The sequence below is a fragment of the Panthera leo genome, chromosome B3 (genome assembly GCF_018350215.1).
Source record: "Panthera leo isolate Ple1 chromosome B3, P.leo_Ple1_pat1.1, whole genome shotgun sequence".
In the NCBI taxonomy this organism is placed as follows: Eukaryota; Metazoa; Chordata; class Mammalia; order Carnivora; family Felidae; genus Panthera; species Panthera leo.
The window spans coordinates 61,468,788-61,495,388 of NC_056684.1; the positions used below are offsets into that span (position 1 = coordinate 61,468,788).

Consider the following 26,601-nt stretch of genomic DNA (forward strand, 5'->3'; position numbering starts at 1 on the left):
TTTCTTTTTCCTTCTACTGTGTAATTAATCCGACAAAGTACAAAAGATACTACTGTATTCTGTAATCAGGCATCACATGTATTTAACTGGAAAACAGAGAATCCCTAAACGCAGTCACAAAAACTTACAGTCTGGTATAGAGACAAAAACAAAAGTGAAACAGAAGTCATAAAAAAAAAAAATGTGAAAGATAATCAGTACCTCCATTCCACTGTTTGGTGGAAGTGTCAGAATGTAAACAAGTCTGAGCAAGTGGTCCATGAAAATCACTTCATTTTTCCAAATTCTAATGATGAGATTTTATGGTGTGTAGATAAAAGAGGTGCTACTGTCTGGTTATCTACATAGCCGAGAACCAAGAAGTATGTTTAAGGGAGGAAAAAAAAAAAAAAAAAAAAAGGGTGTAAGCAATCCAAATAGCTGTCGCTAAATTCAAACACTAAAGCAGAGTTTTCCAACCTAAACTCTAGAGGGTCATCTGGTCTCCTGACCCCAGAGCAGATCAGATGCAGGAAGATGGGAGCAGAGAGACTACCAAGAGGGGAGAACGATGGCCACTTCTTACCTACGTTAACAGAGGAGAAAGATAAGGCATAAAATGCATAAACTACACAGCTCAGTTATTTTGGAAGTCCATATTTCACAATACAACTGCCATTCATAATAGTTGACTAAATCAGCAAGAAAAACTTATATACTAATACCTATCAAAAATTTCTTCCTGATCATGGTATCTCCCCTGCCAGGTAAGTATTCAAAAATTTCTTCAAGTATAGTGATTTTATATTTTAAATTTTCAAAGATTTAGTTTCAGTACTGGGGTAATTCGTCTATGTGGAGCATCTTGTTCCAGAGATATGCTGTGTACCAAAACTTCAATAAACCAATATACACACAGGGAAATATTAGCTTAGCAGTGAAGGCCTTTCTTGAGAGCATGTGCTAATTAGGTATTACCTGTATGGTAAAGCGATCACAAAATGCTCTTGGATAGCTAAGTCAACTTCCTAGAGGAGCTGTTACTAAATGAATTTAAAAGTAAATAGTTCATCGTATAGGTAAAAGAACATCATGGGATGCTTGGGTGGCTCAGCTGGTTAAGCATGTGACTCTTGGTTTCGGCTCAAGTCATGATCTTGTGGTTTTGTGAGTTTGAGCCCCGAGTCAGGATCTGTGCTGGCGGCGTGGAGCCTGCTTGGGATTCTCTCTCCCCTACTCACATGGTCTCTGTCTCCCTCAAAATAAATAAATAAATAATTTTAAAAAAAGTAAAAGAACATCAAACTGTTATAGTATAAAAATACTGGAGGGGCACCTGGGTAGCTCAGTCAGTTAAGCGTCGAACTCTTGATTTAGGGTCAGGTCGGAGCTTGCGGGTCATGGGATCGAGCCCCATATCAGGCTCTAGGCTGAGAACACTCTCCCTCGCTCTCTGCCCCTATCCTGTGCACATGCTTTCTCTCTCTCAAAATACATAAACTTAAAAAAAAAAAAAAATACTGGAGGAGCACCTGGGTGGCTCAGGAGGTTGAATGTCCAACTCTCAATTGTGGCTCAGGTCATGATTTCATGGTTTGTGGGATCAAGCCCCACATCAGGCTCTGGGCTGACAGCTCAGAGCCTGCTTGGGATTCTCTCTCTTCCCCTCTCTCATGCGTGTGTGCGCTCATGTGTGCTCTCTCAAAATAAACAAGCGTTAAAAAAAAAAATACTGGAACCAGCCAAGAGATAACAGAGTGGGGAAAAAGAGCAAAACTAAATCCAAATGAAAGAACCTGAAAGATCAGATAAGAAAAAAAGAGAAGGAAGAAGCTTCAGAAAGAAATACAGTAGAGCAAAATGAAATGGGAGAAAAGCAAGAAGAGCAAAGTCTTCCAAAAGGCAAGTGGGGGCATAACCACCAGCAGGAAGATGGACAGAAGTTCTGGGGAATAAAAAACAGGTGTGACAAGTACTGAACTACAGGGCTGAGCCAAATGCTTTTATTTCTCAAAAATGTTGAAAACAAGACTATACATGAAACTTTTAAAAATAATTCTTGCTTAGGCAGAGGGTATTAGAAGATAATTCAGCTATCTCCTTACTTTGACTAATGTAGTTTTATTCAACTCTGAATAAAAAAGGATTTTCTTGGTTTTTGATGTGATTTTTACAAGCAAGAAAATTGAAGCTTCCTTATCTAGTTTCAGCTGTTTCTAGGAGATCCACTGTGCTTTTTTAAGATTTTTAAGTAATCTCTACACCCAGTATGGGGCTTGAACTTACAACCTCAAGATGAAGAATCACACGCTCCACCAACTGAGCCAGCCAGGCGCCCCAAGATCCACTATGTTTTTAAAAAGGATTCTGAACTACTTGATTTAGGACTCAGTTCCTCCTAACAAATGGACTTTTTTGTTTGGGCCTTTTTTTTTTTTTTTTAAACCTCATCTTGTCAATGAGCAATTGCTAGCTCTCTCCTCCTGACCTTGTTATTTTTCCTCTCTGCCACTCCTGTTTGCACCCTTACTGGCTCTTTCCCTATCAAATGCTTTCAGGGACAGGAAATGACAGCACCCAAACATCACACTATAGCACTGTGACCTACCTACCACTGAGCTGTGCGTTCCAATTTCTCAGCTTGGTCAATATAAACCTTACATAAAGAGTCCTGCTTCTTATTTTTACACGTGCCCCCAAGATATCACTGAGAATAATCTCTTCACCAAAAAATAATACACAAGTATATTCTCTTTCATTAAATTTAGGTTTTCCTCCCTGCAAAGATACTGTATGAGAAACATCTACTACTCCCTCCCTACTGGCACCTTGCACTTAATGTACAACGTGCCCACTTTTTTCTGCATAGGAAATGTCCATAACTTCTCTTTATCCCCCCCCGCCCCCACACCTTCCCTGCCCCAGGTCAATTAGGTAGATACTTTCAGGCTCTAAAGTCAGGGCATGTCTCTTCTTATAACAAACCACCCATTAACCTTCTAACTCAGTTGTTCTTGACCAGTTTTCTGTCTTAGCAAATCTGAGGGGACCAACATACTTCTATCTGTATTCGTGGCTTACTAATGACAAGAAATAATAAAAGAGATGGAAGAGGATAAAGGATGGGAGATGTATTTAAAAAAAAAACTCCAGAGTAGCCTCTGGTACAGAGTTCAGATCATAGGCTCCCCACCTGAGAAATGCCACTCTAACAATCAAATTTCTTTTTTTTTTTTTAATTTTTTTTTCAACGTTTTTTTATTTATTTTTGGGACAGAGAGAGACAGAGCATGAATGGGGGAGGGGCAGAGAGAGAGGGAGACACAGAATCGGAAACAGGCTCCAGGCTCTGAGCCATCAGCCCAGAGCCTGACGCGGGGCTCGAACTCACGGACCGCGAGATCGTGACCTGGCTGAAGTCGGACGCTTAACCGACTGCGCCACCCAGGTGCCCCTCTAACAATCAAATTTCAAAAAAGCTAGGTCATAAGGATATAAGTGCCATAGCAGAAATCAGAAGACATAAAAAATTAGTTTAGTATGTGAAGTAATACAAAGATGTATAAATATTTATTGTGAGAGAGGGAAAAATAAGAGGCTCCATCTCAAACTTCACATTTTAAGGATCTCTCAGAAGTCCCCTACTGACCTTAGAATATCTTTAAGGCAGCCATAAATCTGAGTTCACAGTAATACCACTGAGTTTTCCAGTAGTTGTCAGGATTTTAAAAATATATATTTTAATCTTTTTGGACAGTTCGCTTAACTGTCCAAAATAACGAAATACTCACCCTAACTTTGAGGTGATCTGTGCTAAGCTATTAGCTTGGGTGAAAGACTGATGATAATGCAAACCAAAGTGGCACCTTTCAGAATGACTATGTTATAGAGGCTGCTATTCCCAGTGGGGTGGGGGAGAAAGTGAATGGAGTAGAGTTGCCAGCAGCAGGTGGGCCTGGGACCCGGAGGCAACAGCAAGAATTAAGAACTTTGTGAGGGAAAGTCACTCAAAGTTTCATTCCCCACTGAGCAGGGTGCAGCTTGTGTCTCGGCTTTTTCTCTAATAAGTGCATAAATTGTTGGGTAGCATTCTAAGGTGAGGACATTCAGACTTGGTTAAGGAGCTATGAATGACAAAGGGAACCATAAGCTGTAAAGGTTTTTATAGATGCTGGATGACTCTAGTAAACGTTTTGGACTCCTCTAATGCAGTGGGGTTGACACAGACTCTACCCTCCCGGTAGAAGCAGTTAAAAAGGATAAGGGGACTCCCTACAATAAGTGCATACCTGGGACTCTGATCTAAGACAGGAATATGGAGAACCAAATACCTCAAAGGATAGTTATTGCTTGTATCTTAAGAAAATGCAAAGACCAAAAACATATTACAGGGTATTCCAGACTCAACACGAGTTCAAACTTCACAGGATATTGTCAGGGGGGTGGGGAGTGGAGGTGGGGGACAGACTCACAGAAGCTGACTTTTGAAACATGAAAAATAAAACTAGTTGATGTAGGAATAGTGGGAAAGGGAATTATTTCAGGATTTTCCTGTACTATCTAAATATTTTTTAAGAAAAATGAAAAAGCAAAAACTTATTTCAAAGAGCCCACTGCTTTTCTAACAGATTTATTTTACCAATTTGAGAGGAATTATAGTTCCACCATTAAAAATAAACAGAAAAAAACTCACACTCACTACCTCTTGCTGTGGAAAACAATTTTAGGTCTATTAAATTATTTAAGATTAAGAGAACTTAACTACAGTCGACCAGAATGCAATCATTCCTAATTTAACATATGCAGGGCACTGGTAAACACTGTTCTGTTAATTAAACTTCATTATAATAAAAACATGTTTTACTTTAGTGGAACTTTAAAACAAAGTAAGTACTCCATTAAAAATATTTCCTAGCAGAAAGCAGGAAAAAATCTCTCTGACCTCAGCCGCAGCAATTTCTTACTTGACACATCTCCAAAGGCAATGGAATTAAAAGCAAAAATGAACTATTGGGACCTCATGAAGATAAAAAAGCTTCTGCACTGCAAAGGAAACAATAAAAACTAAAAGGCAGCCGACAGAATGGGAAAAGATATTTGCAAATGACATATCAGACACAGGGCTAGTATCCAAAATCTATAAAGAGCTCACCAAACTCCACACCCAAAAAACAAATAATCCAGTGAAGAAATGGGCAGAAAACATGAATAGACACTTCTCTAAAGAAGACAACCAGATGGCCAACAGGCACATGAAGAGATGCTCAACGTCGCTCCTCATCAGGGAAATACAAATCAAAACCACACTGAGATATCACCTCACGCCAGTCAGAGTGGCTAAAATGAGCAAATCAGGAGACTATAGATGCTGGAGAGGATGTGGACAAACGGAAACCCTCTTGCACTGTTGGTGGGAATGCAAACTGGTGCAGCCGCTCTGGAACACAGTGTGGAGGTTCCTCAAAAAATGAAAAATAGAACTACCCTATGACCCAGCAATAGCATTGCTAGGAATTTACCCAAGGGATACAGGAGGACTGATGCATAGGGGCACTTGTACCCCAATGTTTACAGCAGCACTCTCAACAATAGCCAAATTATGGAAAGAGCCTACATGTCCATCAACTGATGAATGGATAAAGAAATTGTGGTTTATATACACAATGGAATACTACTTGGCAATGAGAAAGAATGAAATCTGGCCTTTTGTAGCAACGTGGATGGAACTGGAGAGTGTTAGGCTAAGTGAAATAAGTCATACAGAGAAAGACAGATACCATATGTTTTCACTCCTATGTGGATCCTGAGAAACTTAACAGAAGACCATGGTCCCGGGAGGGGAAGGGGAAAAAGAAAAGTTAGAGAAGGAGGGAGCCAAACCTTAAGAGACTCTTTTTTTTTTTTTAATTTTTTTTTTAACGTTTATTTACTTTTGAGACAGAGAGAGACAGAGCATGAATGGGGGGAGGGTCAGAGAGAGAGGGAAACACAGAATCAGAAGCAGGCTCCAGGCTCCGAGCTGTCAGCACAGAGCCCGACGCGGGGCCTGAACTAGTGAACCACGAGATCATGACCTGAGCCAAAGTCGGATACCTAACTGACTGAGCCACCCAGGCGCCCCCATAAGAGACTCTTAAAAACTGAGAATAAACTGAGGGCTGATGGTGGGTGGGAGGGAGGGTAAAGTGAGTGATGGGCATTGAGGAGGACACCTGTTGGGATGAGCACTGGGTGTTGCATGGAAACCAATCTGACAATAAACTTCATATTAAAAAAAAATATTTCCTGAGGTGCCTGGTGGTTCAGTCCGTTAAGCGTCTGACTCTTGATTTCAACTTAGGTTATGATCTCATGGTTCAGCAGATTAAGCGCTGAGTCTGCATCTGCGCTGAAAGTATGCAGCCTGCTTGGGATTCTCTCCCTCCCTCTCTCTCTGCCCCTCCCTTGTGCTCTCTCTAGTTCTCGCTCTCTCCCAAAATAAATAAGTAAACTTAAAAAATATATACATTTTCCTAGACTGCAGGGTTTGAGATCCAACAGAAAGGGGGTATCTGGCCTCTCTCCAGGAAATTACTAAAAGGAACAAAGTACTTACTTACTTTATTTATTTATTATGATAGAGACAGAGCATGCACATGCAAGTAGGGGAGAGGGGCAGAGGGACAGAGAATCTTAAGCAGGCTCCACACTCATCATGGAACCAGATGCAGGGCTCAATCCCACGACTCTGGGATCATGACCTGAGCCACACTCAAGAGATGGGACACTCAACCAAATGACATACCCAAGGACGCCTGAAAAAAAATATTTTAAATCAAAAGAGGAACATGTAGGAGGGCTTCAAAGAACTTTCCCCTTGTCTCTCTCTTCCATTAAAGTTCTAGATCTTTTAGGGCTTTTTTTGGTGGTAGACAGTTTGGGAAAATCACCTTGGTTTAAACAATGAATAGCTGGATTTTCTTCCTTAAAAGTTACAACCACCACTCTGAGGGCATCAATTCAATCCATCCAAAGAAAACTTATCTTGCTAAAGTATTTCCCACTAACATATGGCATTCTTTTTTTTCTTTTTTTTAACTTTTTTAAGTAGGCTCCACACCCAACGTGAGGCTCAAACTCACAACCCTAGGATTAAGAGTTGCATGTTCTGCCAACTGAGCAAGCCAGGTGCTCCTAACATATGGCATTCTTGACAGAATTTCTCTTCCAAGGGGGCTCAGTCAGTTAAACGTCCAACTCTCGATTTTGGTTCAGGTCATGATCCCACGATTAGTGAGACTGAGCCTTACACTGGGTTCTGAGAGCACAGAGGCTGCTTGGGATTCTCCATCTCTCTCTGCCCCTCCCCTGCTTGCAAGCAGGCGCATGTGTGCATTCTCTCTCTCTCAAAATAAATGAACACCTAAAAAAAAAATAATTTCTTTTCTAACACGAACATGGAAAGAAAAAGTTGAAATAAATAAATAAATATAAATAATAAAATAATAAATAAAATAAAATAAAACAAAGAGATGAAGACTAACAGGCTGTGCCTCTTCTTTTGCAACAGGGCTAGAAATAAGCAAGTAAACAATGGCCACATGTGCTCTGTAGAGGGGCCCACTAGGTAAATGACAGTACAAGGTAACATGACAATTCAAGAGCTTTCTTTACACCATTTTCTTTCCCTAAGTTCTCGCAGATCTTAGGTAGTAAAATCTCAGGTTAAGGAACAGCGGCTGTCAGAAGCCACCAGATCAGGACCCTCAAATACCACTCAGTCCCTGGGGCCAAGCCCCTGCACACCCACCTCATCATCGCTGTTGGACGTCTCAGAGTCTGAGGAGGCTGCAGGCTGACTCACAGGTGGCTCTTTCTCCTCGGAATCACTGCGCTTCCGCTTTGCCAGGGACAAAAGCTCCTAACAGGGCAGAAGTAGACACATGAATTTTGTTCAACAGAGAAAAACATTCAAGGACAAGAAATGCCCACCTTCCCTAGATCTCTTCTACCTTTTTGTGCTTTCCATCGAAAAATGTCACCATGGGAACTTTTACCACACAAACAGACTAAGTGCCAGTATTCCTAAGCATTAAAGAAATGTTTTCAAAAATCTGCCCCTTTCTTCTTAATGGGAAATGTATGTCTGAAATGGAAAAGTGACTAGAAAACTGAACTGAAGGGTACCCCCAAATTGCAACCTGCTACATAAGCACCAATTCTGAGGAACTGATAGAAGAACCATGTTTTCAAAGGTAATCTGCTCATTGATCTTACTGGTATAGCTAACTAATACTCAAAGCATCCTCTTACTGTAATTCATGCGAAAATTAGCATTTGTGGGCTGTTCTGAATAAGCTGACAAACTCCAAGGTTCTAAGATCATTTCTTATTTTGAATGCTTGAATCAGAAAAAACGAGGTATATTTTTGGTGTTTAACCCCAAGTCTGATAACAAGCAGTAAGTGTGCTGGCTTCTACATGAGAATCCTAATTTGATAACCCAAATGTTTCCATTCACCACCTCTGCCTTGTCCTGGTCATTGTGACAGATTAGAAGGGGAAGGATGTGCCAATAAGTGTCATGACTACAACCAGAATTTGCTCTCTTACATGGTTCCTTTCTCCAGTTACTTCTTGCCAACTCAGACCAGTCACCCAAAAATGCCACGAAAGGAAACTTCTCTGTTTCTTGATCTCTGTAATATCAGTACCAGTCCAATGTTATACTGTACTTACTTGGCGTCAGGTGCTTTTCTAAGTATCTAACATTTAATACTCACGACAACCTTGAGGTAAGTTCTTTTATCATTCCCATTTGAAGATAAAGAAACCAAGCAACAGGAAGGGTTAAGTAACTTACCCAGGTAACACAGCTAGTACATGAGAGAGCCAAGATTCAAACTAGTGGAAGATAGAATCCTAGCTCCTAATTCAGTCAAGGTCTACCAGTCTAAAACATTTTTTCCCTTCTGCCAAAAAAGAGAAAAATACAACTAATAAATACTAGCAGTATTATTTCTTGATGATGATGGTGCTATACAATTATACATCAAGTGCAAAGATGGATTTTAAAATAATAGACTGCTACAAAGTATCTATTTTCTTCTTCCAGTCTCTTTCTATTTTAGGAGTATACTCTCCTTGGCCAGAATGAGAAAATGACCTTCTCAGATTAACAGCCGACCCGCTCTCTTCTTCATATGCAGTCATGAAATGTTACTCTTCTCATTTCATTAACGAGAGCTAGCATACCAACTTTATGAAAAGGCTGAAGATCGTAAGCACATTCTACTTATTCACTCCAAAACAATAACTTCTATTTACCAAATGCAAATTACAGCAATATGTGTATGTGTTTATGGTCTTTTAAAAAACTTGAGGGGGTGCCTGGCTGGCTCAGTCAGTGGAGCAAGTGACTCTTGATCTCGGGGTTGTAAGTTCGAGCTCCACATTGGGTGTAGAGATTACTTAAAAATAAAATCTTTAGGGGCGCCTGGGTGGCGCAGTCGGTTGAGCGTCCGACTTCAGCCAGGTCACGATCTCGCGGTCCGTGAGTTCGAGCCCCGCGTCAGGCTCTGGGCTGATGGCTCGGAGCCTGGAGCCTGTTTCCGATTCTGTGTGTCTCCCTCTCTCTCTGCCCCTCCCCCGTTCATGCTCTGTCTCTCTCTGTCCCAAAAATAAATAAAAAACGTTGGGAAAAAAAATTAAAAAAAAAAAAAAATAAAATCTTTAAAAAAATTATAAACTTGAGATATAATTTACATAAAGTACACTTTATCCTTTCTTAGGTATACTATGAATTTTGACAAATACAGTTTAACCACTCCCACAATCAAGATATAGGGCAGTTCCATCATCCTCACAAATACCACTGTAATTTGCATTTGGTCAACTGGAGTTACAGTTTTGGTGTTAAAAAAAAAAAGACTGTTCTTTCAGGAAATTAATGCTCTTTTCAGGAAATTACTGCTCCTCATATCCTTTCCTCCATCCCACAACAACCACAGACCTGTTTTCTGACCCTACAGACAGATCTACCCATTGTAGAATATCATATAAATAGAATCATATAGTATGTAGCCTTTCGAGTCTGGCTTCTTTACTTAGCAAAATGCATTTGATATTCACCCATGGGGCGGTATATATCAATAGTTTATTTCTTTTTATTGTTAAGGAGTATTCCATCATGTGGATGTACCACAGTTTATTTACCAGCTGAAAAACATTTGGGTTGTTTCCATTTTGGCGCAATTCATGTTCATATACAGGTTTTTGTGTAAATGTAAGTTTTTATTTTACTTGGGTATATACCTAGAAGGGGGATTTCTGAGTTATATGGTAATTGGCAGATGGCCTCTACTATTATCTCCCTTGCCACATTACCTTAATGCAAGTTTATAAAATTCAGAAAGATTTCTGATACGTTATCTCTTTCCTGAGGTTCACAAATGCCCTAGAAATCTGTTTTTACACCAACTCACTATAACAGGGATTTGGATACCTAGCAATCAAATCCTACCCTGAAACATTAACTATTACAAGCGGCAGGCATCCATTAAAAGTTACTGTAACTAAAGTGTTAAAATGTTAATACTGCCTTCCTGTTAAAGAAGTTCCACTCTAGAGGCGCCTGGGTGGCTCAGTAGGTTGGGCGGCCGACTCTTGGTTTTGACTTGGGTCATGATCTCAGGGTCGTGAGTTCAAGCCTGGCATCAGGCTCTGTGCTGTCAGTGTGGAGCCTGCTTGGGATTTCTCTCTCTCCCTCACTCTCTGCCAATTCCATGGTAGAGTTTATGCTCTTTCATCAACAAACAATTGCATCTGATAGACACAGTCCCTCTTCTCCTAAGACATTCAATACCATATTAACAATAGTATGGTGACAGCAAAGACCTTCCTAACAGTGTGAAAGACACCCTTTCCACAAGTTAAGAATTGCACAAGAAGTTAATGGGGGAGCACATGGCAAGGCTACTCTACAATTAAGTCCCTTAGTCTACTGAGGGCTTGTCAAGTACAGCTCAACAGACCAAGGTGCAACGGAAAGTCTTTCCAACATGCATACGTGAAGAAACCATCATCAGATTTACTACTTGTAGGGGATGACGGATCCAACACATGGACTTAAAAAGCCAATCTAAAACTGACTCATGCACATGCATGGGTCCAGCTGCAGCTCTCTCCTGCCAGCCCGATTCAACTGTACCACGCTGGTTGAGATGTTTCTGTGTGTCCAGTGGTTCTTTCTCACCACTGCCCCTGTGTTTCATCTCATCCAGTGAAAACCTTCCGACTTATCGCAGTATTTGTCTAAGGGGATGGCAGTCACGGGTGCTAGCATGTAATATCAAGTTTAAGATGAACTAAAGATCTGCTTAAATTAAGGCCAATGCCCAACATAGTATACGTATGGCTGTGCAGGATACCACATCTGGCCTCTAGAGCAGTTTCCTCAACTTTGCTTAAAAGCGATATTTAACATTAAATCAGATTGCCAAAACCAAGACACTAAAATAAGGTAAGTCTAACTGCACTAACGTAATGTTTATTAAAATAGCACCATTCCGGTTAAGATTAGAATTCTAATCCATCAATACATGAAGACTCGTAAACCTTAAGATTTCATTCCCCAACCCCATCACTCACACTGCATGTTTTGTGATGTTATGCTGGGATCGATCAGTAATAAAGCAACTTAGCTCTCTCTTACTTACTTAAAGGAAATTAAATCTCCTCTTTTTAATCAAATCTCCCATGATCACATGAAAGTGGGATACATAGTCTGCACCCCACAAGTGAGAATAAAAGCCTACAGGGATAAGCCTCAGAGGTTTTTATGGCTAATTAGCATGCTGAACTCTTTCTCACTTATTCATTCCACAAATATAACTACTGTAAACAATTACTACTGGCTAGTGTGACCAAACATCTTGGTTTGCTCAGGACTGTCGTGGTTTTAGCACTGCAAATCCTGAAAACTCAATTCCTCAGTCCAGGCAAACAGGGACACCCTATTACGAGTACCTATTATGTACCACCAAGCCCTGTAGACAGTCATCAAAAAAGAGGGGGCACTTGGATGGCTCAGTCGGTTAAGCGTCCAACTCTGGCTCAAGTCATGACCTCGTGGTTCCTGAGTTCGTGTCTTACATCGGGCTCTCTGTTGTCAGCACAGAGCCTATTTCAGATCTTCTGTCCCCCTCTCTGCACCTCCCCTGCTCTCTCTCTCAAAAATAAGTAAACATGAAAAAAATTCTTTTTAAGATATATAGTCCTTGACCTCATGGAATTTAAAATTGAGTGAGGGAGACAGACAATAAACAAGAAACAATTCACTATATCTTATGATAAGTGCTAAGAAGGAAGTGAATCAAGTGAATGAGGAATGTATCAAGATACGGTGATCTGTGGAGGCTTCTCTGAGGCAATGGTATTTAGGCTGAGACTAGAAACTCTGAAAGAGGAAACAGAGGGGCAGTTTTCTGGACAGAGATCTCCAGATGGAATAGCTAAGGCCCTGAAGCTGGCAACAGCTTGGTGTATTTGAAGAACTGAAAGAGAACCAGTGTGACTGGAGCTTAGCAGGCAACGGGGAGAATGGAGTAGGACTGGTGAGAGGTAAAAAGAAACCAGATCATTTCAAGGTTTATAAAGCAGTATCAGGAGCATGCATCTTATCTGAAGGCAATGGGGAGCCATCAAATTGTTTCAGGGGGAGTAACCATCTTCAGACGGTTTTTAAAAGAGCACTCTAAATGACAGAGGAACAGACCAGAGGGGCCAGGGTGGAAGTGCAGGAAGGAGTCAGAAGGAATCCAGAGCAGTGTGATCAGAGTGGATGGTGACCTGGATAAGGACAGGGAGAAGAGGGAGGACTAGAAAGATACTGAGGGAAGAGTGGTAATTCACACAGGTTTAAATTTGCGATGTTAATTCTTATTCTTTCTTTCCTATCAAAACTGTAGGTAGAATAAGATTCCAATGGTGACACTGGTTTACTTTTCAGGAGTAAGAAATGGAGCCATTGTGTGTATGTATGTTTTTGAGGCAGGGAGGTATTTCTGGTTTGTTGGAAGTGTCTCAACAAGCATCTACCATTTTTTTTTTTTAAGCATCTACTATTTTTATTGAAAGAAAACAAATTAAAACAATGAACATATACACAAAACCCTTCTGAAGTAATTCCAAAGTGGGAGTATAACAATCCTTTATGTTTCTCATGATTGGCACTAAATGTGGCAACGTATCCTTCATATTTCCAGCCAAGTAATTATAACTGTAGATAAAATACTGAGTTCCATATATGTCCACAATGTTATAAAACTAACAAAATCACTTTTCAGCCTGTTCAAAATGTACATTAAAAAAATTCTATTGTTACTTGTTCTTATCTAGTTCCCTCTTCTAATATACTTTCTAAGTAATGCACATTTCTTCTACCCCTTAAAGGGATATTAGTATTAAATCAGAGGGGTTGGAGCAAGAACTCCCAAACTGACACTATCTCCTGTCTCTAACTCTTCTGTAACCAGAAAAGTCAAAAAACTTTCCACTGTGGATATGCCAAGAAGCATTTGCATATTCAACAAAGGTTTATTAAGTGCCTACTCTGTGTCAGGCAGGCATTAATATTATTATTTTTAAAAACCTTCTCTTTAGTGGCACCTGGGTGGCACAGTTGGTTGAGCGTCTGACTCTTGATTTCAGCTCAGGTCATGTATCTCAGTTCGTGGGTTCGAGCTCCACATCAGGCTCTGTGCTGACAGTGCAGAGTCTGCTTGGGATTCTCTCTCTCCCCCTCCCTGCCAGCCGGTGTACATGCTCTCTCTCTCAAAACAAATAAACTAAAAAAACAAAAACAAAACAAAAACCCAAAAACCTGGAGAGACGGGAATATAGACAAGATTTTTTAAAATGTTTATTTATTTATTATGAGAGTGGGGGAGGGGCAGAAAGAGAGGGAGAGACAATCCCAAGCAGGCCCCACGCTGTCAGCACAGAGCCCAACGCAGAGCTGGAACCCATGAACCTCAAGATCATGACCTGAGCTGAAGTTGGACGCTTAACTGACTGAGCCACCCAGCTGCCCCTCCAGCTTTTTTTTTAACATAGGCTCCATGCCCAACATGGGGTGTGAACTCATCACCCCAAGATCAAGAGTCGCATGCTCTACCAACTGAGCCAGTCAGGCCCCAAGCACACATTATTTTCAACTACCCACTTGACATTTCCACTTAAATATCTCACAACTTTAATCTCTACATCCAAGAGTGAATCCATTTCTTCACCTTTTTTTTTTTAACGTTTATTTATTTTGAGAGAAATAGAGAGAGAAAGAGTGTGCCCACGCAAGTTGGGAGAGGGGCAGAGAAGGGGAGAGGATCCAAAGTGGGCTCTGCACTGACAGCGGAGCGTCCCATGCGGGGCTCAAACTCACAAACTGTGAGATCATGACCTGAGCCAAAGTTGGACGCTTAACCAACTGAGCCACCCAGGCACCCCCCATGCTCTTTACCTTTAAACCTGCTCTTTCCCAAGGTTCCCCATCTCAGGCCAGAACCTCCTCTTCCTCACCTTCAACATTCAATCATCAAGTCCTCTCATTTTATCCTTAATATTATGTCCAATCAAATCTCCTTTCTGCTGTCTCTGTAAGTACCATACCAGTACAAGTCAAGCATTCATTTAACAAACATTGACAGGGTATCTGCTGCATACCAGGCACTGTCCTAGGTGCAGGAATACTACAGTGAACAAACCACCTTGCCTACCTGGAACTTCCATTCTAATTGAACTTCTGCTCTACACCATCTCTCACCTGAACTCCTCTCTCTACCACCTAACTGGTGTCCCTTCTCTAGGTTACTCTCCACGTAACAGCCTGAGGAAACTTTTTAAAAGACGAATCTGAACACCTCTTCTGGCTTAAAATCCTTCAGTGATTTCTCATTACATCCTCAGAAGCAAGTCCAAAGTCCTTAAAGTTGCCAACATGGCCCTACCAACAACTTTAAAACTTTTTAACCTGTAAGATCAATGATACCTCATGAGCCAGTATACAAGAAACATAGGTTTCAGAAAACAATACTCCTTTTTACTAAGTCTGACACATGATGTTTTCTTTTTAAAAAAATTTTAGTTTTTAAAAGTTAGTATCTATACCCAACATAGGGCTCAAACTCACAACCCCAAGATCAAGAGTCATGTGCTCTACTGACTAAGACAGCTAGGTAACCCTGATGTTTTCCATTTGATTCAATTTCATTTTCATTTTTAATGCTGGTTGTGATTCATTAAACTGACTTTTCCATCTTCAAAGGGTCCAAATAGAGACTACTGCAGCTTCATTTGTACCTTCTCTCTCCAACTTGTTATATTCCAGTCACTGTGTGTTTCTTTCAGTTTCTTTAGGGTGCTAGGTCCTTCCTGCCCCAGTGCTTCTGTGCATGCTGGTCCCTCAACCATGAACACTCAACATGTCTCTGTGCTCTTTGGTCTCCTAATCTTTTCCTTAACACATATTCCAGGTTTCAATTTAACTGTTACTCCCTCCAGGGTCACACTCTCACAATATCCTTGCTCTTCCCTCATAGCCTCTAGCAAAACTGAGGAAGTGACTCTCTGAGTGAGCAGTGTTTGCTCTGCCACAGGCTCAGCCCTGCCCTCTCCTCTCCTCTCCTCTCCTCTCCTCCCCCCCATCCCCCCACCCCTCCCACCCCCCACCTTTCTCTAAGCTCCCTGAAGGTGGAAACTGTTTCCATTTTGTTCACCCAGTAATTGCTCTGGTGCCTAGCACTGTCTAGCACATTTATTGAAAGATAAACAATCTCTGCCCTTGAGGAACTTATAGTCTAGGAAGGGAGCAATAAGTGGTACGCCAACAGATTTGGGGGTGAAAGATCTGTTTTGAATTTTTCTTAAAAGCCTCTCTGTTAAAGCTCCCATGGGACTCTATCTTCTCTGCACAGAAAAGGTGAGTGAAATTAGCAAAGGAGTTACATCAAGCTGAATGCAACACTATGACACAAATTAAAAAACTTCAGTAGTCAACAATGACACGTCTCACAAGTTCTTCATCCTAGACTTCTACCAAACTCTGCTCTAATATAAAGAAGACTATATGAGAGGCACAACTTTTAAAGTTCCCAACTTTTATGGGGAAGGTTTACGGAAGGATACTTTATAACAATGGTATTTTTTACATATGTCTAAAGATAACTCCTTAGAAAATACTTAGGGGCCTATTCTTTCAAAGACAAACTTAATTATTGCTACTTCAAGTATCATGAGCAGAGAAAAAGAGGACATGACAACATAATCACCATTTGAAACAAGAAAGGAAATTATGAAATAAAGCGTTCTAGTATGCATGTAGCTCAATTTTTTTTTTCTTGAGAAAGGCAGAGTAAAGTTTTTATAAATACTGAGTTGTATTGATCTGAATAAAGAACTCTTATTACTTTATTACCTTTGGATACTTTCTATTTTCTAAGACCCACTGCATAAATATTATTCCATTAAGAGTGACACACATTATTTCCATGGAAGTACATGATGGGGTAAACAAACAAACTAGGTTTGTCTCAAACTCTTTTCCAAAAGGTGCCAAAACCAAGTATCTTCAGGATTTGCAATTCTAAAATGTTGAAGAAAGGGTGTGCCCAACATAAAAAAAATAAGGTCACTAACAGGTCATATGTTAAAAGAAATCCTTCAAATTCTCAAAGGTCTGAGTTTTTAAAATCTTTTAAAGTTAAAACAATTTTAAGCTACTTCGATTCAGTTACTACACACCTTCCTTCCCATCATGAAGAAAGGAAAAAGAAACAGGCCTCAACAAAAAGTATCCCAACAATTCAAATAGCTTCAGAGATTTATAAAAGCCAACAGCTTTGCCATCTCAAACATCTCTGTTGAGTTTCTTCGGTTCTGCACACACTATGGCCGGGAGAGGAAGCTATTTCTCTCCCAAACAAACTACTTAGAGTGTCTTATTAAAAAGATTAACTGCACGTAGACAGCGGTCTCAATCATTCACAAAAATAAGTACCTGGGCTGTTCCTAGTAAAAATGCAGAGTCAAGGGCTCTATCCAAAGAGGGTCTGATGGGAGCCCCTGCAAAGTACATTTTAAATAAGTAACTCAGGCAGCTTCTGACACAGGTGGTCCTCCTCCCACCACCAGGAAGAACCTGTATAGAAGGCTCACCTGCCTCAGTTTCAGCAAGGACTAAGACGGATGTAATATTTCTAACATAATGGCTTAGGTTCCCACCGGGAAAACCCAGGGACAAAGGACCTCCTTTCTAACTGTGCTTCACTCACACTAGACCTCAGATTTGTAGCAGTATGGTCTTTTCCACAAGAACCTTACACTAGACAGCAAACATGATGTTACACCCCCAATGAAGAGCCAGAACCAGATGGAGCAGCCCAAGGTTATCTTGGTTATAAAGGCCCAGGATGCATTAATTTTGTTCTGAGGATTCCAAAGACCCCCAAACCAGCCTGACTTGGGACTTCTGCTAAAGGTCTCTGGTGATAACTTATGGAAGGCAGAGATCTTTGTTTTTGATTCCTCTGAGAGTCTGACACAGCACTGAATAGATAGATACAAGGCACTGGTGCCTCTGTTAGGATGTGCAGGGAAAGGGAATTTTGATCTGGTTCCCATCTGATAAAAGAATGCCAATGAGAGTGGTTGCAGAGGAAAAAGTTGAAATTGCTGTTAAATTGTATTAGGTATTACTTAGAAATGTTACGCTAATTTCTTTTTATAAATAGATAAAGCTGGATTTAAAGTTGCAATCCCTTCCAGTGTCCACTACGGATAGGCTCTTTGTGGATCAGGTAGAACCTCTCTATCAGAAAAGGAAACTCTCAATTCATTTCATTTGTTAGAATTCTGTGGAAAATCACTACGGACAGAGTAATTTGCAGCTTAGTTCATTCATCATCAGTCTCAGAGCGCTTTACTAAGGAAGCGCCCAAATAATCTTTTCAAGTGATGTAACAATATCCTCCAAACTATTCAATGGACTTTACAAACATGGATTCTAGCAACATGGAAAATGATCATGAAACATCATTCTCATTTTGCACTATAAAAAATTAAAAGACTAACAGATTAAGTTGGTATAGTGAAGAGTATGGGCTTTGCAGTCATGCAGATACAGTTCAAATTTCAACTCTACCATTGACAAGTTGTGTGAATCTAGGTAAATTACTTCTTCAATCTCCATTTTCTTCATATGTAAAATTGAAAATATGGTACCAACTTCACCATCATTTGAAAACGTGACAATGTAAATAAACTACTCAATTGAGGTTGACTAGTTCACCCCAAACACTATGTAAATGGTAGCTGATGTTATTATTAGAAATACCTACATTTCTAGATCAGGAAAAAAAAAGTTCTAATCCTAAGTGCCAGTCTAAAATTATCAACCAAACTTTTCCAAACCAAGAATATATTTTTTTCCAAGAATATATTTTTTATATTTTTGTAAATTTCAGGAGCCTTTCAGTTCCTACCCCCAAACAGGTTTTCCTCCTTTGATAAAGCCCCACTACTTTCCCACCTCCTTACCACCATTTTCAAAACAGTCCTCTTTTCAATACATTTTCAGCCCCCCCCCCTCAAAAGTCCACCCCTTTCATGCCTTAATACTTCAGTCCTGAGACCTGTGGCCTAATACAAACCCCCCAACAAGCCATTTATACAAAAGCCTTAGTTTGCAAGTGCTTGTACCAATATTAATTCTTACAAATACTTGATCCTTGTAATAGCCCAATTAGATACTCAAGGTTAATGTTGTATCTAGATTTTACAGTTACAGCCAAAAGATACATAGCTAAAAAATAGCATGGCCAGCCTGGAACTCAAAATTTCAGATTCTAAATTCACTACTCTCTCTACTCAACTTATAAAGCTACTACTTCATGAATATTCTTTCTTCATACCATTTGTTCACAAAACATGGCAAGAATCCTCTTTGAATCTTCTAGTATCACTAGAGCACTGCTATAAAGGACAGCTCCTCCCTACAGTATTTTCTAGGATATAAAAACAATTCAACCTTAAGACAGTGAGACCAAAAGTTACTTTCAATGGCTCCTGCACAATCTTCAAATAAGAAAGAATTCTGGGATGTTGCATGAAAAGAGCCCGGAGGCCTCAGCCATAGTCCTTCCATATCCTTCTATATATTTCTCCACTTCTGCCCACTTTCCTCCTCCCAAGAGTTTTCTTCGGTCTGACATCTCAACAAGGACCCTTCTCAACCACAAACGACCCTAGTTGCCAAATAGATTTGTGCCTACAGCTAAGTCTTTCTCGTCAAGCACGGCAGAGGTTCCCCGGAAGGTTTAAGAGTGTCTCTACTCTCGGTCTACACCCCTTGTCTGAAAAACTTCATCTTCCAGAGCCCACACCTTCTCGCCCCCCACCCCCACCACCCCACACTCACCCTTGCACCTCCTCCCAAATCTCCCAGGCTCCTGGGTTGGCGGGCAATACTTCCTATCTCTCCGGGCTCGGATCGCCCGGCCTGCAGCCCGCCGCCCGCCGCTCCGATCTGGCCCCAGCAGATCACGGACCGGTCTGGTTCCCCAAGCCAGAGGCCCACCAGCCTGGTCCCTGCCCCGCCTCCCGGCCCAAGGCGCCAAGTCCTCGGGGCTCCTTCTCCAGGCCCCGGCCGGACTCCGAGGGCCCCGGGCGCTGCGGGGAACACAAGAAGGAGGTGGCAGCGGAGGTCAGGGCACGGGGCGGGCCGGGAGCTCGGGCCGGGAGGCCCCGGGCCCGGCCAGCTCCCGGCTCCCGTGGCCCGGACTCAGCCCTCCCGCTCCGCCGGCCCGCGCCTCCGCGGCCTGCCCTCACCTGATCGAGGTTCTCATCGCTGCCGCTGTCCTCCGTGTCCGAGTCGATCACGACGCGGCCTTTCCGCTTCTTTACCATGGTGGTCCCCCGGCTCCCACGCCGGACGCCGCCCGGACTCCCCTCTTGCCCGCCTGCCAGTGGGACCGCCACTGCCGCCGCCGCCGCCGCCGCTCGACCCACACAAAGGCGACCGCGCATGCGCGCTCCGCTCCGCCCCTGGCCCCGCCCCCCGCTCGTCGCACGCCGTTCGCCGGCGCCCCGCACCCCGCCCTACCCCACCCCCGACGCAGCGTGGGAGGCGGAGCCCCGTACAGGGCTGGGTTCCGGGCAGTGGACAGCGGTCCCATACCCTGCGCGGGCGCCGGGAAACCTTGGGTGTGTCTCTTCTACCCGCCCGAAGATTGGTGTGCTACGTACCTATCGTGGACGGGGCCTGCGAGCATCTGGGTCCTCTCTGACAAGTCTTTCAACTGGCCCACACTGATTGAATGTCGGGGCGATGTCAGGGACCTCCCGCCTGTTAGACACAAGTTGGCTGGACCATCTAGAAGGCATCCGTCGGGGATTAAGCCTGCCTACCTGGGTTGTGCAAATGACACCTGTGCTGGAACCTGGAGGATGCATCCGAGTTACCCAAAAGAAGACTAGAAGGAAAGATGTTCCAAGCAGAGAACCGCGTGGGCAAAGGCCCGTAGATAATTGAAAAAAAAAATTGGGTTCAGGGATAAAGTTCATTATGGAACACAGAATATGATGTATGTGGAGGAACGCAGCGGCGACATTATTCAGTGCCGAATAAGCTATGATCAGAATCCTGAACTTCAGTATTGAAAAATTTTAAACTGAAGGATGACGTTATTAGATTTGTGTTTTAAAAAGATTACTCTGAACGCAGTTTGATGAATGAATTAGAAGAGAGGGAGCCTAAGGGCTAGGAGACCACTTAGGCTGTTGGCATTATGGCAAGAGATGATGGTGCCCCAAACTAAGGAAGAGGCAGTGGAAATGGAGAGAAGTGGATGGATTCTGGATAATTTGGAAGACAGAATTCCCAGGAATTGAATATTAGTTGGAAGAGGGGTAAGACGAAGTCCAAAACAAATAATGCTTAGAATTTGGCTTAGGAATCTAATCTTATTGGTGGTGAGTGGGTGCTTCATCAAGATAAGTAACATAAGTGTAAAGGAAGTTTGGAAGACTGGTGTATGCAGGAAATAAGTTCAGTTTTTTACCTGTTGAGGTCAGCTGATTAAAAGGACAACTTCAGAGACACCTGGCTAGATCAGTAGATAGAGCATGCGACTCTTGATCTTGGGGTTATAAGTTTGAGCCCCATGTTGGGCAGAGAGATCACTTAACAAAAAAGGGCAATTTCAGAAGTGATTTCTTTGTGGGATTTTGAATATAGGGTAGAGAGCATAAGCAATAAGAATTTGAAAATGTTCTCAAAACTTTTTGGGAGACCATTAATTCTTTATTCTGGTAGTGAATTTAGGAAGTAGACCCCAGTCTTTTCTAGGCATTACTGGGCACAGGCAGGTTGATGAATCCTTGCTCTCTGGCTCCCTTTTTCTTTTCCCTTATACTGTATAAATTTTATTTTCTCCCATAAGCTACAATACATGTCACAAACATGCATGCCGTAAAGTGATAGTAAAAGAAAATATACCAGACTTAGAGGAATCCCTGGAAGTAAACACATACCTAAATGTCCAATTTGCTTCCAGTTAGCTTGAAAATGTGTTCAGGATTAAGGTAGAGAAAACAACCTAGGGTCCAATTACCTCTTTACTCCAAAAGATTTTGAATAAGATATAACCCCTAGGCCACTCTCCTCCAACATATCCTTGGAACTGAGCCCATGGCCAGAATGACTCAAAATGACCAGGCTAGTTTCTAGCCACCCTGAATTTCGGTGGCTTTCTGTGAGGACCCTCTTTAAATGTGTTAATAGAAGAAGACCAGGAGCGCCTGGGTGGCTCAGTTGGTTAAGCATCCAGACTTCTGCTCAAGTCATGATCTCATGGTTCATGACTTTGAGCCCCACACTCAGTATGGAGCAGGGCTCCATACTGACAGTGGGGACCCTGCTTGGGATTCTTTCTCTGCCCCCCTCTCTTTCTCTCTCTCAAAAAAATAAACTTAAAAAAAAAGTCAATGTCCCTTGACTGCAATTAACAAACATATGTTCTAGGGCACCTGGCTGGCTTAGTTGGGATAACCTGTGGCTCCAATCTTGAGTTCATGAGTTCAGGCCCCATGTTGAGTGTAGAGATTACTTAAAAACTCAAGAAAAAAGGGTATGTTCTTTCTTTGAGTGAAATCTGTTGATTTCAATCTTTCTGTAAGGGATCTTTTTTTTTTTTTTCTTTTAATTTTTTTAATGCTTATTTATTTTAGAGAGGGGGGGGAGGGGCAGAAGAAGAGGGAGGCAGAGAATCTGAAGCAGGCTCGGTGCTGACAGCAGAGGCTCAGCGGGACTCAAACTCAGGAACTGTGAGGTTACAACCTGAGCTAAAGTTGGATGCTTAACCAACTGAACCACCCAGGTAGCCCTTCTAATAATTCATGGGCTGGAGTTGGTCCATATTGAGCCTAGACGGTGTCTAAATTGAATGAATAAATATGCTGTGCTCTAAACTTCCTCTTCATTTGGTTCCTGGAGAACCCAACCTGTGAAAGTTTTCCCTCAGTAAATGAGAATAATGATAATACCTGCCTCTTTGGGTTGTAATAAGGTTTAGGTTAGTTAACATATGTAAAAAAGTGCTGAGAATACTTCCTTGCATCAAGTAAGCCCTGGCATAGAGTAAGCCCTCAATAGATGTCAGCTAGAATATTTTTTCCTGATTGTAAAAATTATTCCTACTGGGGAACCTGGCTGGCTCAGTCCATAGAGCATGCAAATCTTGATCTCGGGGTCATGATTTCAAGCCCCACGTTGCGTGTAGAGATTACTTTTAAAAAAAGTATTCCTACTGGGGTGCCTCGGTGGCTCAGTCAGTTAAGCATCCTGAACTCCGCTCAGGTTATAATCTTACAGTTGGTGAGGTCAAACTCCACATCAGGCTCTCTGCTGTCAGCACAGAGCTTGCTTTGAATCTTGTGCTCCCTGTGCTTGCTGCCTCTTCCCACTCATTCTTTCTCTCTCTGCCTCCCTCAGATAAATAGATTAAAAAAAAAAAAAAAACCAAAAAACTTAGGGGCACCTGGGTGGCTCAGTCAGTTAAGCAACCAACTTTGGCTCAGGTTATGGTCTCGTGGTTTGTGTATTTGAGCCTCACACTGGCCTCTGTGCTGACAGCTTGGAGCCTCGGGCCTGCTTCAGATTCTGTGTCTCCCTCTCTCTCTGCCCCTACTCTGCTTGTGCTCTCTTTCTCTCTCTCAAAAATAAGTAAACATTAAGAAAAAATTTTAATAAAATAAAAAAAAAATTACTTAAAATATTCCTATTTATTGTAAATAAATTGAAGGACAGAAAAGTATAAAGGAGGGGTGCCTGGATGGTTCAGTCAGTTAAGAGTCCGACTCAGGCTCAGGTCATGATCTCATGGTTCGTGAGTTCGAGTACTGCATCTGTGCTGACAGCTCAGAGCCTAGAGCCTACTTTGAATTCCGTCTCTGTCTCTCTGCCCCTCCACTGTTTGTGCCCTCTCTCTCTCTCTCTCCCTCTCTCTATATATATCTATATCTATATCTATCTATCTATCTATATATATATATATATCTAGATATAGATATATAGGTATATAGATAGATAGATAGATATCTCAAAAATAAACATTTAAAGAAAAATTTTAAATAAAAGTTAAAGAAAAGTATAAAGGAAAAAGAACTATGTAAAATTCTACATCCCAAGATATCCGCCCACTCTACCAAAACAACTGTTTGCATGTGCATATATTTATTCAACACATACTTACCAAGTACCTACTATATGCCTGACCTCAGGCACTGAGCTAGATACTGAACAAGACGAATAAGTGATCAAGACAAGATCCTTGCTCTCAAGAGCTTACCTTTATACACACGCACACACATTACAAAAGGCATGCACTTAAAAAAATATTTTTTTAATGTTTATTTATTTTTGAGAGACAGAGACAGAGCATGAGCGAGGAAGGGGCAGAGAGAGAGGGAGACAGAATCCGAAGTAGGCTCCAGGCTCTGAGCTCTCAGCACAGAGCCCGACACAGGGCTCAAACTCAAAAACCGTGAGATCATGACCTGAGCTGAAGCTGGACACTTAGGGGCGCCTGGGTGGCTCAGTCGGTTAAGTGTCCAATGTTGGCTCAGATCATGATCTTGCAGTCCTGTGAGTTCGAGCCCTGTGTCAGGCTCTGTGCTGACAGCTCAGAGCCTGGAGCCTGCTTCGGATTCTGTGTCTCCCTCTCTCTCTCTGCCCCTCCCCAGCTCACACTGTCTCTTTCTCAAAAATAAACATTAGAAAACAAACAAAAAAGAATACTGAAGTTGGACACTTAACTGACAGAGCAACCCAGGCGTCCCAGGCATGCACTTTTAAAATGCTCGGAGAACCTCCCTTTTTATGGAGACCACATCAGAGCACAAAAGACATTTTTAACATCTGTTGTTTAAGAAAATGCATAATGACAAAAACTATGGATTCACTAACAATTTTAAATGAACTTGTATTCTGTTCCTTACAACCATATCTAAAAATATACTTGAAAATGGTGATACATAGGGTGCTTGGTTGGCAAAGTCAGTGTGACCCTTGATCTTAGGGTTGTGGGTTCGAATCCCACATTGGTTGTAGAGATTACTTAAAAATAAAATCTTTAAGGGGTGCCTGGGTGGCTCAGTCGTTTAAGCGTCCGACTTGGGCTAAGGTCATGATCTCACAGTTCATGGACTCAAACCCCGTGTCAGACTCTACACTGACAGCTTAAAGCCTGCTTGAGATTCTCTTCTTCTCTCTCTCTCCCTATTCCCTGCTCTCTCTCTCTCTGTCTCTCTCTCAAAATAAATAAATAAATAATAAATAAAATCTTTTTAAAGAAAAGAAAGACAGAAAATGGCCATGTATGTATGTGAACGTTGAGAGAAGGACGGGGGAAACCATTACTGGATATGTTTGCTATGGTGTTGCAAGGTCCTCCTTTTGGTTACCTGACCATCTCTTAATTAATGAGTTCAGGGTCTGAAAACTGGCTCAGATCCAAAGATGGGCAGGAGTGTCACTTTTCTTTGGAGCAACTGCCCTCAGCCTCTGATCACCCAATCTTGATTTCTTCTGATTGAAAATTGAGGAGAACCCCTGATAGTCCTTGCAGATGCTGTATTCTGTTAACCATCTCCATAGTTCTTTGAGGCTCAGGACTCCCTGGCTGGCACTGCACCCTTTCTGCTTATTATAACAATTGCATCTGCCTGGTTTCTGGTAGTTAAGTGCTGCCATATGCCCTCTTGTTTCAAGTTCCTATCACCCCATTGCTGTTAGTGAGCCTAGTTTTCTAACAGTCTCTTCTGTCAGTGCTGGCCTGCATTTTTAGTATGCACTGAACTTTCAGTGATGCCCGTGCACCTTTTTACCATCCCATTCCCTATGGCCTTGGTAAGTGGAGTATCCTCTTAATCTTCCCATGGAACGTCATCATTCAGTGGGATTTCCAATCTTCTCCAGTACATCTACTTCACTGTTGTTCTCTAAGTTTTTAAATCCCTTTCTACACTATCTTGTGTTAGCTTTTTTTTTTTTTTTTTTTTTTACTTCGTGTGGACTGTAGTTTTCCATGTTTCTATAGAGTCATTCTCGTAGCACATTTGCACCATTTCCTGGGTCCTTGGCAGAGTGATAAATGCTGTAACTCAGGAGAATGCTCCCTAATCAATAAACTCTCCCTAATCCAATTTTATGATCTGGTCCTCGTGATCAAGCACCTGCAGAATCCAGTCCCTTGCTACCCTCCTAGCTCCTGCCATTACATGCTTGGCTAGTTCTTGCAACTTCTTTGGGGGATAGTGCCTTAATGTGTTCCTCCCTTATGAGGCCCAATATGTCCCCCACTGGGTTATGTAGTGTTTAACCCTGGTTATCTACCTAGTATCCCTGAGGGAGGTGAGAGCAGATTTTGAGAAGGGTACATGCAGTCTTACATGTACAGGGTATAGTCTTCTGCATTGTCTACAAACAAGAGGGGAGTGCTGGGTGATGGACTATTTTTGCATGTTCAGAGGGTTCAGGAGAATCTAGGAATTCAAGATCTTCAGGGGCACCAATCAGATATCTCCATCCCATATATCATGTCCCATTATTTCCCATTGTGGGTCTTTAGCCAAATTACCTTACTTGGGAGTTTAACATTATTGGATCTTAGACTATTTTGATGATTATTCTGGGCCTCAGCTTTCCCTGCCCTCCCACTATAGGTGTTGAAGCCCTCTTCATACGCCATTAAAGAGGCCCTCTGGCTTTCACACTTGGCTTTCCATAACAGTGACCCAATTTCATTATTCTTATAGTTAGTATGGCCCCCATATTTTATCTGATACCTCAAACCAGCTAGCACATTCCCTTCTGCCAGCATAGTATTCCTGTTCAACAATGATAAAATATTTAACAATTGGACCACCAGATGTTCACTTCCAGCTGTGTGGTAAGTGACCCTGTTTCTAAACATTTTATTGCCTGCTTTCTCAGATCACCCCTACCAATCATTGTAAGTTGGGTTCTCCGAAAAGAAGACTCTGAGATGGAGTTTAGTGTGCAGAATATTTATTAGGGAGTGTACCTAGGAC

General features: G+C 41.8%; 1 protein-coding gene across 1 annotated transcript in view; it reads right to left on the reverse strand.

Annotated features, from left to right (window-relative positions):
• The window catches only part of RTF1 (RTF1 homolog, Paf1/RNA polymerase II complex component), a 51,018-nt gene extending 30,981 nt beyond the window's left edge, over positions 1-20,037 (reverse strand). Inside the window, exons 1-2 of the mRNA XM_042942353.1 lie at positions 19,840-20,037; positions 7,769-7,879 (exon numbers count right to left, since the gene is read on the reverse strand). Of these exons, the coding sequence (XP_042798287.1) occupies positions 7,769-7,879; positions 19,840-20,037 (309 nt within the window). The remainder of the gene's footprint in view (positions 1-7,768; positions 7,880-19,839) is intronic.
• Positions 20,038-26,601: the final 6,564 nt, after the last annotated feature.